The sequence below is a fragment of the Hibiscus syriacus genome, unplaced genomic scaffold, assembly GCF_006381635.1.
Source record: "Hibiscus syriacus cultivar Baekdansim isolate YM2019G1 unplaced genomic scaffold, ASM638163v2 tig00009009_pilon, whole genome shotgun sequence".
Taxonomy (NCBI): Eukaryota; Viridiplantae; Streptophyta; class Magnoliopsida; order Malvales; family Malvaceae; genus Hibiscus; species Hibiscus syriacus.
The window spans coordinates 1819315-1837532 of NW_024062181.1; the positions used below are offsets into that span (position 1 = coordinate 1819315).

Here is an 18218-nt window from a genome sequence, read left to right on the forward strand (position 1 = left end):
ATTGAGTTTAGGAGATCAGAATAGGTTTTCTAGTGTGTTCCCAAAAACCATGTAACTTTTCAGATCTTTTTAAAACATATATATATACCCCCATCCGTCACGAACAAAATGTGTAGGTTCCCCAGAACCATACAACCCCGTCACGTCCAGTAAGGCCCTGAGCACACAGCCGAAGAACCGGTAAGTAAGGCCCTGAGCACACAGCCGAGGAACCGGTAAGTAAGGCCCTGAGCACACAGCCGAGGAACCTCCAAGTAATCTTCCTCCAACAATACCCCCCCAATAAAACATGTTCCGTCCGTAAACGGATATATCAAAAATCAAAACATAATTCAAGTCAAGTATCATATCAGAATCCAGGTCATGTATCAGATCAGAATCCATGTCAATATCATATCAGAATCCAGGTCAGGTATCATAACAGAATTCAAATTTGAAATCAGATAAAATATTCATGTAATTAGGGAACACACCAGAGTTTACAGGTATTATTTAGAGGTACTGTATCAGGCAGAGAAACACAGTTCTTCAGTATGTCGATAGAATGTTGGAATTTAGAATCACTATTGGAAGAGTTCATTAACTTACAGAATCATCAGTTATTCAGAATGTGAATTATCAAGATATTATCTTATTCGGACAGTTTTCAGAAGCTGTACGTAATCAGAAGGGTATTCAGAATCCTTTACATCCATGTCAATTGATCGGATAATCGAACAACTTGAGAACGAAGATTCAGAACCTTAACAATCTATGTCAACTGATCAATTCATTTTCCTTCTAGGGTATTTACTCTTTAATACCACAAATTCTTGTCCGTAGACCATTTTCAGAATCATCGCTGAATAAATCTTCCAATGTCTTTATTTCATTTCCACGCTTCCACAATATCATAAAATGATGACGTACTTGATTAATTTGTTAATAACCCATTGTAATTGTACACTACGTAAACTTATCAGAGTTTCCAGGCTTATCCAAATCACTTATTAAATCCTCAGTCATTGAGGTTACCTAGTTCATTTAGCAGTCATGTCCATTCCAGTTACTTCAGGATTTTCCAGAGTAATTCAAACGTTCCTGAATTTCAGATACATGTTGTACTTCCATTCCATTCAATTTGGTCTTCGTGGTTGATTTGTCGAACAAACATCCAATTCTTAGTACTGAATACGATCTAGAGCTGAGCTGAATACTTCCAAAATTTATCATCGAGCCAAACTTGAGAAGACGAACACATGTTCCAGTAATATCTATGTCATTCAGGTATTGACATAGCTTTAGGGTTGATCTATTCACTTAAATTGGTTTCCATTACCTTTAAAGGTAGTCCAATACTTATGCTTACTTGGATTCCTTAATTAATCCAAGACATTTACTTAATTTAGGTCATAAGGGTATTTTGGTAATTTTGATGTTCAGTTTTATTCCATTCATTTCAGAGCTCGAGGATATTCAATCATTCCTGAGCTTGGTGATATTCTTGAGTCATTTATATTACAGGGGTATTTTGGCCATTTTACAGATTCAACGTATTTCAATCCTTTCATTCCGTCCGATCTTACTATTAAATTCAATCTTATCATTTATTTCAGTCCTTTCGAACACTTATGACAGCATAATACCCCCGATAAATTACTCTTCAAGTATTTACTCATTATTCGAATATTTTCGGGTCAAGTGTCTTCTCAGATTTTACAAACGAAAAATTAGGAATTTTCCAGAACTAAGTCAGGATCTTAACAATCAAATCCGTACTTAATCGAGTTAAGTACGAATCCTCAAAGTATTTTCTCATTCAGCGTTAACTCAGACTATTCTACCTCTTAAGGGCATTTCCATAATTTCTTAACCAAATAATTTCGATATTAGCTCTTAACAAAAATAATATAATTTAGAGATCCTATGATTAATTGCTTTCTTGAACACTCTCTGATCTTGAAACGATTCTCTTAACAGACTTCTAGTATCCTTCACAAACTCTTCTAACACTCTCTGATCTTGAAACGGTTCTCTTAACAGACTTCTAGTATCCTTCACAAACTCTCCTAGGATTAAAACCGGTTATCCATAATTTCCAAATAAAACTAACATTTCTTATGCACATCAATATTTTTATCAGATCAATATGTCTGTAAAATCCTCTTACCTAACTTCCATATTCAAATCTTGTCTTTTTATAACATAAGGGTATTTTCGTAATTTTTACCCTACCGGAGTATTCTCATAATTTCTCATCCAAGTACCTTTAACATTTAACCTTTGATGAAATAAATTATAAGTTGCAGATACAGGGCTGATTTCTTTATCACCAATCACAAACTTGTAATTTAATCTAACAATTCCTCAATCTCTTATATTAGTCATTCGATCCGTAATCAGTTACAGAATTTCTACCACATTCATATCGAGTGTATAATTTATTTAACTCCACCAAAGTGACCAATATTATCTTATTCATGCATTTACCAATATCAACATGTTCCATAAAGCATAAAGAGGTAGTAAAGTATTACCTCGATTTTCGTGCAATACTGATCGACCATAAAAATTCCATTCGAACGCCTTTGATCTTCAATTCAACTTCCAATAATTCCTCAGATACATATCAACATAAATTATATCAGAAACTAAGCTTAATTGTGATAAACGGATCGAATTGGGTGATAAATCAGTGAAAAACAGCTTACCGGGTTCGGATTTGGCGAAACGGACTTCGGATTCGGATTCAGGACGTCGAAAGCATAAAATATGACTTTTCGTAAATTTGGAATTTCGGTCAAAATCAAAGTCAACGGGTTTAACCGGAAATTTCGAGGCCTTCGGGTTCGAATTTCGAAAAACGGACAGCGGAATCGGATTTGGAACGTCGAAAAATGTCAGGATAGGTATACTCGGTCGAAGTCAAAGGTCGTTTAATGCCCGGTCAAAGCCGGTCAAAGTTTTGGTCAATAGTCGTCAACGCCGGTCAACGGGTCAACGGTCAACGGGTCAACGGGTCGGGTCAACGGGTCGGGTCGGGTCAACGGGTCGGGTAAACGGGTCGGGTCGGGTCGGGTTATGACCGATCAAACCGGTCAACTATGCACCAAAACCGGTCAAACCGGTTATTTTTTCCTTCCCCATGCGCAGTGGCGGCGCGTGGGGGCGCATGAACAGTGATAAAATCCCGGAAAATTTTCTAAAAATTATTTTGAGCGATTTCGAGATACTTACAAAGCTCGGTTCACAATTTTGAACGACGGAGAGCTCGATTTCAACAAATCGGAAACTTTGACCGCTTCACCTCCTCACGCGCCGCCGTCGACGGAGACCAAGGATGACACCGCCGAACTCGGAACGATGCAACGAACACGATGGTGCGGGAGGTGTCATAAACGGATGACCCGATCGTCGTGAATCGATGAAAAACCAACTAAAATTGAGTTATTACCGACGATACATCCGACTGAAATTAACGACGAACGGCGATGATTCACGACGAAAGGTTTGAGGGGTTTTGTTCCTCGGTTGACAACGAACACGATGGTGGTTTCGGCTCGTCGTTTGGAGGTCGGACGGCGAGTAGATCGGAGTTCAAAGTTGGTTGACCGGGAGAGGAAAACTGGGAAATAAACTGGAAACTGGGCTCGGCAATGGATTTATAATTCATCCCATAATAAAAATGGGTAAACAATGAGTTTAGTCACTGAAGTTCCTACACTTCTTAAAATGGTCTGCCAACTTTGAAATTTTACAATTTAATCCCCAATTTCTTCCAAAAATACCAATTAAATCCACCAATTTATATTTTCTTAATTTTAGCCCCTAAATTGGGGTGTTACAAAAGCAGCTTCAAGTCTCTCTTTGACTCAATTCATTTCTGATCATCTAAATGAGTTTTACTTCGGGGTTCACGCCGATTACAGTCTACAAGGCCCAACCCTTGTAACTTACTTTTACTTGGTAACCGATTTCCCAAGGCCAATCTTTAGAAATCCAACTTTTAATTGAACCAACTACGACTATTGTCTTTAGCACAAAACGGTTTTAAGTTTTATAACACAAATCTTATTTAAATTTTTTTCGAGCTGAGTGAAATTGTTTGAGTTTCTGTTTGAATTTAATTATAAATATTTAAAATATTATGATACTATTTGATTCCTCCTAATTAAAAAATAATAACATATCACCATTTAAAAAACAATATATAATTGTAATTTTCATTTGAATATGACTTGTTTTCCACGGCAATAACTTGATGAGAGAGTGTTTTTTCCATGGTATGCGAAGACTCTTGACGTGGACTTGGGTATGCGAAGACTCTTGACGTGGACTTGGGTATGCGAAGACTTCTGACGCGGACTTGGGTATGCGAAGACTCCTGACGCGGACTTGGGTATGCGAAGACTCTTGACGTGTTTCCCCCCCAACTTGTTTGTTCAGTAAAATCGATTTCAATTTCGATTATTTGATTATAAAATCAATTTCAATTTTGATTGTTTGTTCAGTACAATCGTGAAAAATGGGTGAAACAGGCTGGCTTTGATTTGTGTGAATGTGACAAAGTTACCAAATATAATTAATATTTAAGTTGAATTTTATTATAATTATAATGGTCGAATATTATTTGATAATTAAGTTTATTTAATAAGTAAATATTTCAGACAATAATTCTTATGGAATAGAGTCCTTAAAAATAATAAGAGAATTATTTTTGAGAGATAATCATTTTGTACTCTCTGCATATTTTGGGGTTTATGTTACAAATAGGAGTTTTATAGGGATATTAAGTGAGTGATTTTGGATACTTTGGGTTTTGGTATAGATATCAAATTTTAAGATACATGTGATATTATGTATTTGTACGCTTCATGATTTCTACGTCTATAATGAGTTAATGTTCTTCTTGTTCGTTAAAGTAGACAGTCAAATCACGTTAACTATCGTTTCTTACATATATATTATTTTATGTTGATATCGTTTTGTACATGTTTCTACATACATGTAACTATGAAAAATGTCATAGTTGATGTTTATTGATCTAATATATTTTATTTTTATAGTTTACAAAGCTAATAAACTAAATTAATTTAAACATTTAATATTATTTTTTTTTGGTATCCCAAAGGTATCCCCTGGCTTCCGCCAGAGACTAATCCCCGAGGTACTGTCGGGCACAATTGTGGGGACCTCTCCCAAGAAAGTTTGCTGCATCCACAAGGGTTCGAACTTGAGACCTCTTGCTTAAGCGACCAGAGCCCCTTCCACTCAGGTCAACCTTCGTTGGTAACATTTAATATTATGATGATTGATTTATAATATATTTTATATTTAAATTATTTATTTATTTTTGCATATTCTCCCAACTAAACCTTTCATTTCAAATATTAAAAAAATAACAACATATCACCATTTAAAAAACAATATGTACTTGTAATTTTCATTTGAATATAACTTGCTTTCCACGGTATGCGAAGACTCTTGACGCGGACTTGGGTAGAATTTGTTTTTATTGATTAAGCAAACAAAACAATTTAAATGTTATGCCGTAGCATGTTTATTTAGTAAAATTGGCAAACAAACCACAAAAGGTAATAAAACTATTGAAAGACAATAGATAAACCGTAAATCAAAATCGAGCGATGTGAAAATGCTATCCACAAACGTAAATAATATATCCAAATTCAATTTGATGGTCCAAAGTAGGGAAGATAATTATGATAACAAATAAACGTTATCTTGATCAGTTGTAATTATGTCAAATCAAATCCTGAAAAAAAAAGAAAAAGAAAAAAGAAAACAACGGCCAAACAACCGAAAAATGCCATAGAGGCAGAGAAAAACATGTCATAAAGGTAGAAGAATATGTGCCAAAAAAGCATAATTATTCAGAATAAAAAAAAGAAATTAAAAACAAAGATACGCTATAATAAAACAAAGGAAAAATAATGAATACCGACGGTCGACAATCAGTACCAAGACTGGTGTCGTCGCCGATCACAAAGATGAGGAAGAAAAGAGACTAACGACGGCTGACGGCTAAGGAAAAAGATACAAGAAGAGAAAATATGTTTCAAGTTAGATTATTTATGATTAAATTCAATTTATAATTTGAATTGAGATTTTCTTAGAATTAATTGAAAATAATAAAAGTATATATTAAAAAAATCATAAACTATTCGAATTGTATATTAAAGTATTTAAATTTAATTCTTGTAATAATTTAAATATTCAAATTACTCAAATAATACGTTGAGAGCAAGGTTTGCAGTGCAAGGTTTGAATAATTAGAATAACAAAATATAAATTAAAATGGTAAGTTACATACAACATGAAGTAGAAAACGATAGAGAGAAAGAAGTCATTGAATCGTGAAATATGGGTCCAGACATGAAGTCTTAAAAGAAGTATATCAGTTCTACTCTTCAACTCGAGACTAAGTCTTGCATTTTAGGCCTTCCATTATGTGCCTTGTATTGTGGTTTGTGCCTTCTTATCCAAATTATGACTCAAAAGGATACCCTGCCTAAATCCATCTTATTTAAAGGCACTGAACTGAAGCATTAAATCCAGTTGTTTCTCTCTTCATGATTTGCATTATACCCACACCCAACCTTATGGCAAAAACTCCCTTCCTCCCTCCTCTTATGTTTCTGCTTCTATTTGCAACCTTTAGTGTTACTTTCTCTGCCAACATCACCACCGATCAATCTGCCCTTTTTGCCTTAAAATACCATATCACTCATGATCCCCACAACTTCCTAGCAAACAACTGGTCCACTTCTACCTCTGTTTGCAATTGGATTGGTGTCACTTGTGGATCCAGACACCACAGAGTCACTGCTCTGGATTTGTCAAGTATAGATCTCACAGGCACCATCCCATCTCAGTTGGGAAATTTATCTTTCCTTGCCTCCCTCAGCATTCGTAACAATAGTTTTCATGGCTCTTTACCTATTGAGTTAACTAATTTACATCGGCTGAAATATTTGAACTTTGGTAACAACAGCTTCAGTGGAGAAATCCCATCATGGTTTGGTTCCTTCGCTAAACTTCAAAGCTTGTTTTTGTACATGAACAACTTCACTGGTATTATCCCGTCCACTCTTGGCAATTTGTCAAAACTGAAAAGGTTGAGCTTGTTTACCAACAACCTCAAAGGGCAAATCCCCATGACTCTGGGAAACCTTTCAAACTTGAAAGGGTTATCTCTGGCTTATAATTCTCTTTCAGGTCCATACTTTTCTCAATCATGACTTTATTTTCACTAGTAAAAAGTTTATTTTATAACTAACGTTGTCATTGCAGGCCATCTACTCTCACTTGAACAATTCCAATTTTTTGTTATCAAATTTTTATATACACTTGAACCATCAACCAATTATTTAATATCAAATTAGGGCAGACTAAATGAATAAGTCATAACCTACATATTGAAATAAGTTGTATCGTTAGTATTCTCTAAATCAAATACTTTGGAACTATTTTTATATTTCTGTTGTTTTTAAAATTTTTAGTCTCTTAATATAGTAATACTTTTGGCTATGAAAAAATAAATTAGTTTCACATTTCAGACTTCTAACTACTTGGAAATATATTTTCTCTAGAAATTATTGATTTTTCGAATAACAACTTGACATGTATAATATAACTTTCCTTCCTCTTTTTGTTGTTATTTTGTTATATATTTATTAATTAGTTATAAGTATTTTTGTCATTTGACGTGTCCTTTTGTATTCAAACATAAATCATTTAAATATTAAACTCAAATAAATCCATTCTAAAATGATTTAAATTTAAAATATCTTATTTTTTCGTCAAATTATTTTAACAAATTTAATTTTACATTTCAGGTATAATTCCATCTGTTATCGGAAATCTTTCAAACTTGGAAATGGTATATCTGGATTATAATTCTCTTTCAGGTCCCATTCTTTTCTCAAGCATGACTTTATTTTCACTAGTAAAAAGATTATTTTATAACTAACGTTGTCATTGAAGGCCATCTACTCTCACTTGAACAATTCCAATTTTTTTCTTCATTTTTTGTTGTCTAATTTTTATATACAATTGAACGATCAACCAATTATTTAATATCAAATTAGGGCAGACTAAATGAATAAGTCATAACCTACACATTGAAATAAGTTGTATAGTTAGTCTTCTCTGAATCAAATACCTTAGAACTATTTTTATATTTCTGTAGTTTCTAAAATTTTTAGTCTCTTAATATAGTAATACTTTTGGTTATGAAAAAATAAATTAGTTTCACATTTCATACTTCTAACTACTTGAATATGATACTTAAAAAACTCTATGTAATATTGTCATGTTTAGTGCTTGATTTATTTATTTTTTGGATGCAGTTTTCTTGAATTGATGAAAATAATAAACGCATTCATGTCTTGTAATTGGATGTGGAGATCACTAAACCAATTGTACATATTTCTTAAGTCATATTATTTAATATGAGACAAATAGAGTATACAAGTTCTAGTTCAAAATTACCTAAATTCTAAAAATATAAACATAAACATACTCAATCACACTACTATAGACATAATATACTTATTTCGTCAAATTATTTTGACAAATTTAAGTTTACATTTCAGGTACAATTCCATCGGTTATCGGAAATATAATTTCTCTAGAAATCATTGATTTTTCAAATAACAACTTGACAGGTATAATATAACTTTTCTTCCTCTTTGTGTTGTTATTTTTTTTATATTTATTAATTAGTTATAAGTATTTTTGTCATTTGACGTGTCCTTTTGTATTCAAACATAAATCATTTAAATATTAAATTCAAATAAATCCATTCTAAAATGATTTAAATTTAAAATATCTTATTATTTTAACAAATTTAATTTTACATTTCAAGTATAATTCCATCGGTTATCGGAAACCTTTCAAACTTGGAAAGGTTATATCTATGAAAAAATAAATTAGTTAGATTATTTATGATCAAATTCAATTTATAATTTGAATTGAGATTTTCTTAGAACTAATTGAAAATAATAAAAGTATATATTAAAAAATTCATAAACTATTCGAATTGCATATTAAAGTATTTAAATTTAATTCTTTTAATAATTTAAATATTCAAATTACTCAAATAATACGTTGAGAAGCAAGATTTGCAGTACATGGTTTGAATAATTTGCAAAACAAAATAAAAATTAAAATGGTAAGTTACATACGACATGAATCAGAAAACGAGAGAGTTAAAAATCATTCAATAGTGAAATATGGGTCCAGACATGAAGTCTTGCATTTTAGGCATATTAATTCTTATCCAAATAGTAAGGCGGTGGCCGCCCCCACCACCGTCCTTGCTTGCTGCTTCTCGCCCTTCTACGAACGCTTTTCTTAAGTTTTCAAAAGCCAACACAGCGATGTAGAGTCCTTCTTTATGTCCTATGAATAAAGGTTTGGTCGGTCTACTCTGGTGTTTTTGGGATATAGGGTCGTTGGCTTTAGTCCCCATTTTGCTACTCGATGGATTGGGTGTTCCAATTTAGCTTGGTGAGATTGTTTCATTCTTTACATACTGCGATTTTTTCCTGTTCCTATTGTTTGTTGTTTCGTGCTTGAGGTTTGGTTTAAGTATGCAATTAGATTCAAGGTGTTGAGATTCTGTGTGAGTTTTTTAGTCGATTTCTGGAGTCAGTTTGCGATAGCTAAAACTGCATGCAAGGTGTTTGTGTTAAAGCCATAGTGATTTAGTCTTTTGCTCGTTTGATATATTTCAGTATGAGGGAGAGCGTTACTTGTCTTCCTTCGGAATCTGGTTCTTTGTATGTGGAGAATCTACCAAACACTTTTCTTTGGAAAGGTTTTTGGCAGATTGTGGGATGCTTTGGTGAGGTTCTGTGAGTGTTCCTTCTCAAGAAGAGGAGTCGAGTTGGCTCTACTTTTGGATTCGTTAATGATGTTGGTCCTGCAAGTGAAGTTTTCAAGGATTTAGAGTTTCCAAGGATTTAGAGTTTACAGAACTGCTTGAGTTTGGTGCGTGTCTGTAAGGGGTTGTGGAGGTTTTAGTTTTTGTTCTTGAGATATTGTTCGTGGTGTTCTCAAAGTTGTTGCCAAGTGTTTTCTGGTGGTTTTCTTCCTTTCACCGTTTACTGCCTGGGTGTTTGTGGTTGTTTAGGGGCTGCGCTTTGGTGGATGGTGTCTGTCCTGTGCTTTGGTGGTCTGCTGCGTGTGAATTGTTCACTGTGTTAGTTTTCCGTGTGTTCTTCAGCAGTTCAGTATGTTATGGATCTTTGTGGGGGTCGTTTCTTTCAATCCATGAAGAAACAAGAAATTGAGTTCATTTTGATGAAGCCAGATTGCTTCTGGATGTGTAGTGTGCTTCGGTGGTACCGGAGTATTGTTCTGTTATCATTAATTGTTGGGCTTTCCCTTCAAATTCCTTATGGTGGTTCATGAAGAAGAAAGAATTTTCATCGATGGCACTTTGGCCGGTGGTGGTGTGGTGAATTCTGCAGTTGACGGTGTTGAGAGTTTTCCTAGGTTGAAGGTGGTTTTCGTTTGCAGTTGCTGGTTTCGAGATCCCCGCATGTTGATACTTTTGGTGGAAATAAGGTGGTTGTCGGGTGATTGGTAGCTCTTTTCGATGCTTCAGGGTTTTTTTATTGGTTTAGGGTGAGCATGGTATGGGTGTTAGAGTGGAGCAGGGAGTGGTGAGTAAGTGGGAGCATGGGTGGTTTTGTGTGGTTGTAGTGCTAGCATGGGTGGTGTTCCCACTTCTTACAAAAAGCAACGTGTTTTATAATGGTTTGTACCAAGTATAGTATGTTGGGTTTGTCCTGGTGTTTTAGTAGTGCCATTAGGTTCATACCATTGGCATTGCTGTTTGTGTTTGGTACTCAGTGTGTTCTCTATGTATATTGTCGGCTTGACTGTGTTAGTTATTATATGTTGGATTTGGGCTTGTGGTAGGGGGTTCGGTTTGAACCATGTAATTGTGTTATGTGTTTTTTATCATGACCACCTTAAGGTTCACTCTTTTTCCTCCATTTAGGATTAGGGAGGTTTTTTAATGAGGTCCTTGAGGTGGTGTACTTTGTTATCCTTCTTAATACAAAGTACCCTCTTTCAAAAAAAAAAAAAAAATTCTTATCCAAATTATGACTCAAAGGATACCCTGCCTAAATCCATGTTATTTAAAGACAATGAACTAACAATAGAGAAGCATTATACCCACACCCAACCTTATGGCAAAAACTCCCTTCCTCCCTCCTCTTTGTATCTTGGTCACAACTTCAGAGGTAAAAAATTCCTCATTTGCATCCCGTTCTCTTTTATTTTCATTAGATAAAAGTTGTTTTATAATTAACAATCTCACTGCAGGCCATCTAGAGTCGAGAATATTTGATAACATGTCTAAATTGCAAGCATTAAGCTTGGCTGGGAATCAAATTTCTGGTAGCATTCCTAATAGTTTATTCAAGTGCAAAGAGTTGAGGTATATATCATTGTGGAACAATTCTATGGAAGGAAGTATACCTATAGAAATCGGAAATTTGACTATGCTCCAATCTTTGTATCTTGGTCGGAACAACTTCAGAGGTAAACAATTCCTCATTTGCATCCCGTTCTCCTTTATTTCATTAGCTGTGTTACGTCTAACTTTAGGAAACCAGTTAGAGATGTTGAACTTTGCCTTAAATTGACGTCAAACCTAATGGCAAAAATGACAACCTCAGTGGTAAATAATTTTTGTTTTTATTTCATTAAAAATCTCAATTAAAATCACAAATTATTTAAATTATATGATAAAATATTCAAATTCAATTTTCGTAATGACTCTGACTTTAGTTCTTGATGCATGACTTTAAACGATAATCATCTACCTATTATTTGATGTTAACCCAATTTAAAGAAGAAGAAAAAGATGAATTGATTAATTATAGAAACATTTTCTTTAAAAAATTGGGTGTAGATTATAGGCAATAATTGGTTAAAGGTTGGACTGATTATTTAATTTTATATTTCAGGTACAATTCCATCGGTTATCGGAAATATAATTTCTCTAGAAATTATTCAATTTTCGAATAACAACTTGACAGGTATAATATAACTTTCCTTCGTCTTTTTGTTGTTATTTTGTTATATATTTATTAATTAGTTATAAGAATTTTTGTCATTTGACGTGTCCTTTTGTATTCAAACATAAATCATTTAAATATTAAACTCAGATAAATCCATTCTAAAATGATTTAAATTTAAAATGTTAAGTTATGATACATCAAAAGAAATGACCAAATCCTTTTCAATATCAATTTTTTTATTTCGTTGGAAAATTTTCTGTCTAAAATTTGGTAATTTGTTGCATGTAATGTGATATCCAAGTGATTTTTTTAAAAATATATTTACTGATTTTCTAGAAAAAATGATATTTGTTTTACATACCTAACTGTTGGAAACTGTACCGATTTGCAATTGTCATCTTTTTGTTTAACGAGAAGAATATTTAAAATCATTTTAAAAACAGTTATATATTTTACTACAATTCAGGCTCCATAAATGGTATTGTAAGAAAAGGCCTGATGTTGTTAAGTAAATTAACAAACATTTTTTTATTTGTTTCAAAGATTATTCAAACTTCTGATTCAAACTCTATTTCATATTTTCTGCAAGGCCAAATTCCTTCCTCATTATGCAATTCGAGTTCCCTTACGGCTCTCTCTTTAGATGATAATGGTTTGGATGGAACAATTCCGGAGTGCATTGGAAATATAATTTCTCTAGAGATTATTAGTTTTTCGAATAACAACTTGACAGGTATAATATAACTTTCCTTCCTCTTTTTGTTGTTATTTTGTTATATATTTATTAATTAGTTATAAGAATTTTTGTCATTTGACGTGTCCTTGGTTTTTCCAAAATTTGGTAATTTGTTGATTGTCATGTGATATCCAAGTGAATGATATTTGTTTTACGTACCTAATTGTTGGAAACTGTACTGATTTGCAATTGTCATCTTTTTGTTTAACGAGAAGAATATTTAAAATCATTTTAAAAACAATTATATATTTTACTACAATTCAGGCTCCATAAATGATATTGGTTTCATGTAAGAAAAGGCCTAATGTTGTTAAGTAAATTAACAAACATTTTTTTATTTGTTTCAAAGATTATTCAAACTTCTGATTCAAACTCTATTTCATATTTTCTGCAAGGCCAAATTCCTTCCTCATTATGCAATTTGAGTTCCCTTATGCTTCTCTATTTATCGAACAATAGTTTGGATGGAACAATTCCGGAATGCATTGGAAACTTGAGTTCTTCTCTTTCACACCTTAACCTACGGATGAATAATTTTCATGGTAAAATACCTGAAAATTTTGCTGAAGGTTGCAGCTTTATAAGTTTTCTAATCAGCAACAACCAAGTCGAAGGGTCACTACCACGATCTTTGGGTAATTGTAAAGATTTGAAGCTTCTTGATGTTGGGAACAACTATTTAAATGCCACTTTCCCAAATTGGTTAGGAAATTTGAATCAGTTACAAGTGCTTGACTTGAGATCGAACAGATTCTATGGTAAGGTGGATAGCTCTGATGTTACCTTCACTCGTTTGCGTGTCATTGATCTTTCTCGTAATAACTTCAGTGGCTACCTACCTGTAAATTTTTTTGAAAATTTGCATGCCATTAGAGAAGTGAATGAAAAGAAAGTTAAACCAGAGTACATGATAGAAGAAGTAGCTAGTGGAACAATATATATTGAACTAGGCTTATCTTTTACAACAAAAGGGTTGGAAACAGAGTTTGAGAAACTATTAACCATATGGACAGCTATTGACTTCTCCAGCAACCAATTCTCCGGAGAAATTCCTAAAACAATTGGAGAGCTTCATTCACTAATTGCCCTAAATCTCTCTCATAATTGTTTAACAGGTCCTATCCCATCATCATTAGGTGATTTGTCAGAACTTGAATCATTAGATCTCTCATCAAACAAGCTCCACGGAAGAATTCCAACAGAGTTTACAAATCTTGGATTCCTTGAGGTGTTAAACCTTTCTCATAATAATCTCGTAGGACCCATTCCTCATGGCAAACAATTGGATACTTTCAGTAATGATTCCTACATAGGAAACTTGGGTTTATGTGGATTGCCATTATCAAAGAGCTGTGATAATGATGAGGGAACTCCAGCCAAATTTGATAGAGATGATGATGAAGATGGATTGAATTGGAAATTTCTATACTGATGGGTATGGATGTGGGTTGGTGTTGGGATTGAGCATGGGATACATTGTATTCACAACTGGAAGACCATGGTGGTTCATTAAGATCTACGTGAGAGTTCAACAAAGATTTGCAGAAAAGGTAAAAATAGAACTCTTTGACGGATTTTTATTACAGATCGAGCAGTGGACAGAGTAGAAAATTTCATTGCATGGTGGTAGGCAGGCCCTTATCTATAGTTGTTTTATATATAGTTTGTCTTCAATAATTTCCAAATAATTAACCCCAAAACTATAAGTATGGTTTCATGTATTGACCCTCTTTTGTTGTCTCTTTTCTTTTATATTGTACTTGAATTAATCCCTGCATTTTGTGGAGTTTTAAGAAATTTTAGATTAAATTTTTTGTTTATTTTTAATTTGTGATGATAGTAAGATAATATAATTATATTTTATTAATAAAATTATAATAATTATTTATAATCTAACTTGAATTTTATATTGATTCATTCATTAGTTAAAATATTGAAATAATTTTATTCTAAACTTCATCCGGTTTTTCATATCAGTCTTCTGAAACGAAAAATTGGAAATAAGATTGTTGCTTCGAGAGACCCACCTGAACTCACTGCTGATGGGCAGCTTCGGGTTTATCTTGCAATCGTTTTGGATAAACGAGTCATTAAACGAAACAATAGGGCAGTGACTCAATTACTTATTCAATGGTCAAATCTGGGAGTTGAGAATGCAACCTGGGAAGATTTCACAGTCCTTCGATCCCAATTTCCAGACTTAGATCCTTGGGGACAAGCATCTGCTGCAGATGGGGGTATTGTCATGACCCATGAGGCGAATTTAGGGATTGCTGAAGAAGAAAAGGGGAATACGGGGAAATTAGGGATTGGAAATGGGAAATTAAATGAAGAGAAGATGGATAAGGATATTTCATTACCTGCTGGACTTGGAACCTGAGCGTGGGCTGATAAGAGATAAGGAAGGAGTGCTTAGTGGACCTGAGAAGGAAAACGAGCCCAGCAACCTGCATCAACAGTAGAAGACAAATCAGCTAAAGGAATCTAGTTTGTTGAAAAATAATGTACAGCTGGCAATCTGTTATGACTATTCCTATAAAAATCAGTTGTAATGAGCATCAAATCTATGAATGAAAATCTTGAGAATTCTGTTTTCTTCAATCTATCTTCTCTATTTTCTTAGTCCTTTCTTAATTTCTTGAGCAGACCATTACATATACTTGATCTTTGATATTGTTTTTCCAGAATTGTGAGGAATCATGCTTTTACGATAAAACCTCATAGTAAGAAACCAAGCCCCAAAATGGATTTTGATAGGTACAACGAGGACCGATGGACAATGCATACAGAGCCCGTTCCTGTTTTTTCTCTCCAATAGCAACATTTAGTGCAGATAAAAGAAGACCTATCAAAAGAGATATATGTAATTTTGTTCCCAAAAAAATGCATCCATTAACAGAGATGGATGGATGGATATACAGATACCTGTTGGGAAAGAGATCTAGTCATTCAGCAAGCAATCTTCATGAATTGCTCTTCAATCTCGAAAACTGCACTCTCCCATTGAACTTGAAGGTTGTTTTGTGATATCGAATTCCAGGCTATTGTTCCCTCATCTATCAATCTCTTTGCCTATTTATTTGATGTCTATGAGCAGGCAACAATGTTTTTCAATTACCAAAAAGAATACAAAAATTCAACAACACTAGATATAGATCCCAAGAAAAAATGACACTGATGTATATTTTCCCAATATTCACAATCAAGAGATATCACGACCAGTACCATCACATTCCTCACTATACCAACCCAACAAGAATAAAATGATCACGAACAATAATGTCTGAACGCTGAAGCATTGTAAGTTACCTGTGATGAGAACATCCGGATTCCGGAGTAGACGGAAACCAATTATTTTTTAATTTGTATTATTCATTAATATAAGAAAACAAATGTCATATTGTCATCGACTCATTTTATTTTAAATATTTATTTATCTAAGTATTCTAATGTCTGTACTCAGTACGTGGCCCGCCTATTTTTAATTTTAAAACTTTCAGGTTTTTTTTTTCTTTTTTGATAAATTCAGTTTAAAACTTTTTTTTTGCATGGATTCAAATAGTGGCCATATAGTGGAATAACGGTTGCTATATCCCCCTCACTAGAGATGTTTTGTATATAATTATGGCACGCAATCATAGGCCTTGGATAAATCCAATTTCAAGATAACCCCCTGACACCCTACCGTCATATCCCATAGAATGGATAATTTCGTTTGCAATTAGAATTCCATCAAAGATTTGTCGACCCTTTATGAAGGCACATTGACTCTCACCAATTATGGTCCATCACCAATCATAAAAAAGCATTGAGAGTAATTTTGCAATGATCTTGTAAATTGACCCAACAAGGCTAATTGGTCTAAATTCAGAAATAACTGTTGGATCACACTTCTTCAAAATTAAAGCTACACTAGAGGAGTTAATTGATGGAGCTAACTTGCCTTCTTCGAAGAAAACAGATAACGTCTTACATAATTTTCCCTTCGACTTCCTCCCAGTAAAACTTATATAATTTCAAGTTAAATCCATGAGGTTCAAGGACCTTCGGATCCCCACAACTCTAAATTGCTTCTTTGATCTCATACTCCGAAAAGGGTTCTTCTAATCTTTTCGAATCTTCACTGGCAAATTTTTGAAATTTAAATTAAATTTCCCTCTCTAGATTCTATCTAGGTATCAGGTCCAGGTGTCTTTTCACTTTTTCACGTCTTCTTTGATTCCAATTTAAACAATTTTCTATAATCAGGAATGGACCGAAGGGGTCACAACCCCTAGAAATTTTAAATTCCCTATATTTTAGTTTTTTCTTTGTATTTTCTATTGATTGTCTATTTTTTCATATTCTAAAATTTTTAATATAACTTCTTAAGTTCGCACCCTGACCTGAATTCCTACGTCCGTCCATGTCTATAACCATATACGATATATATATCATGCCAAGTTAAGGGACTCGACTCAAACTTGAACACTATTCCACCAATTACTAAAACTTTTGAGTTATTCGAGTTCTATTTTATAACTAAACTAGTATTTAATTTTTTTTCCAAGTCGAGTTAAGTTTTTTCGAGTCAAGTCCAATCGAAAATTTCAAATTTTCAAATCGAATCAAGTTTTTATTCTCTAGGGGTGGGGAAGAGTCCTCCCGTCTTCAAGGAAGCTTCATCCCTGGTTACGCGAATACTTATATGTCAAGATCAATTCTAATAAATGGTTGATGTGAGATTTTAAGAGTTTGTGTCACGGCACTATCTACTTAGTTGATGCGTTATTAACCAAGATTTGTGGTAGAACTTTGCAGTATTAATTTGCAAAACAATATGTAATTGAAACAGAAAGATACAACATCAAGTGGAAAATAAAAGAGATGAAAACAACCATTGAATTAATTATCACAATCGTGAAAAATGGGTCCAGACATGTGGTCCTAAGTGATGCCTTGAGACGTATGATTTGGGGTACAGTCCATGGTGAAACAGGCTGCCTTTGATTTGTGTGAATGTGACAAAGTTTGAAATTACTCGTAAATAACAAATGATGAATATGTTAGATTCCAATGTTCAATCAAAATAAGATTCTGGGTTGGCTCAAGTGGTAAATAACTTAGTATCGCTTAAGTATGAATGAGTTATTGTGTATGTAAAAAATCTCCGCTAGGAGACTTACCCACTAAAGCCAGCTGTGCGATCCAAGTCGGTCCGAATTAATCAAGGCAAAACCTTAAGTACCAAATGGAACAACAAAATAAGATTCTCAATTGATGTACTGAGACTAAGTCTTTCATATTTGGTTTTCCTTTTGTGCCCAATAATTTTGCGTATGTCTTACTCCAATTGTGACAGTTTGTTGATTGATGGATATGTTTGATTCCAATGCTCAACAAAATAACAATCTACATTAAATACTATTCTCGATTTCATTTTATGAATAAAAGTCTTTTTG

General features: G+C 33.6%; 1 protein-coding gene across 1 annotated transcript in view; it reads left to right on the plus strand.

Moving 5' to 3' along the window:
- The window catches only part of LOC120202791 (receptor-like protein 9DC3), a 49885-nt gene extending 35676 nt beyond the window's left edge, over positions 1–14209 (plus strand). The window contains exon 3 of the mRNA XM_039203161.1: positions 13173–14209. Within this exon, the coding sequence (XP_039059092.1) occupies positions 13173–14209 (1037 nt within the window). The remainder of the gene's footprint in view (positions 1–13172) is intronic.
- The last annotated feature ends 4009 nt before the right edge of the window (positions 14210–18218 follow it).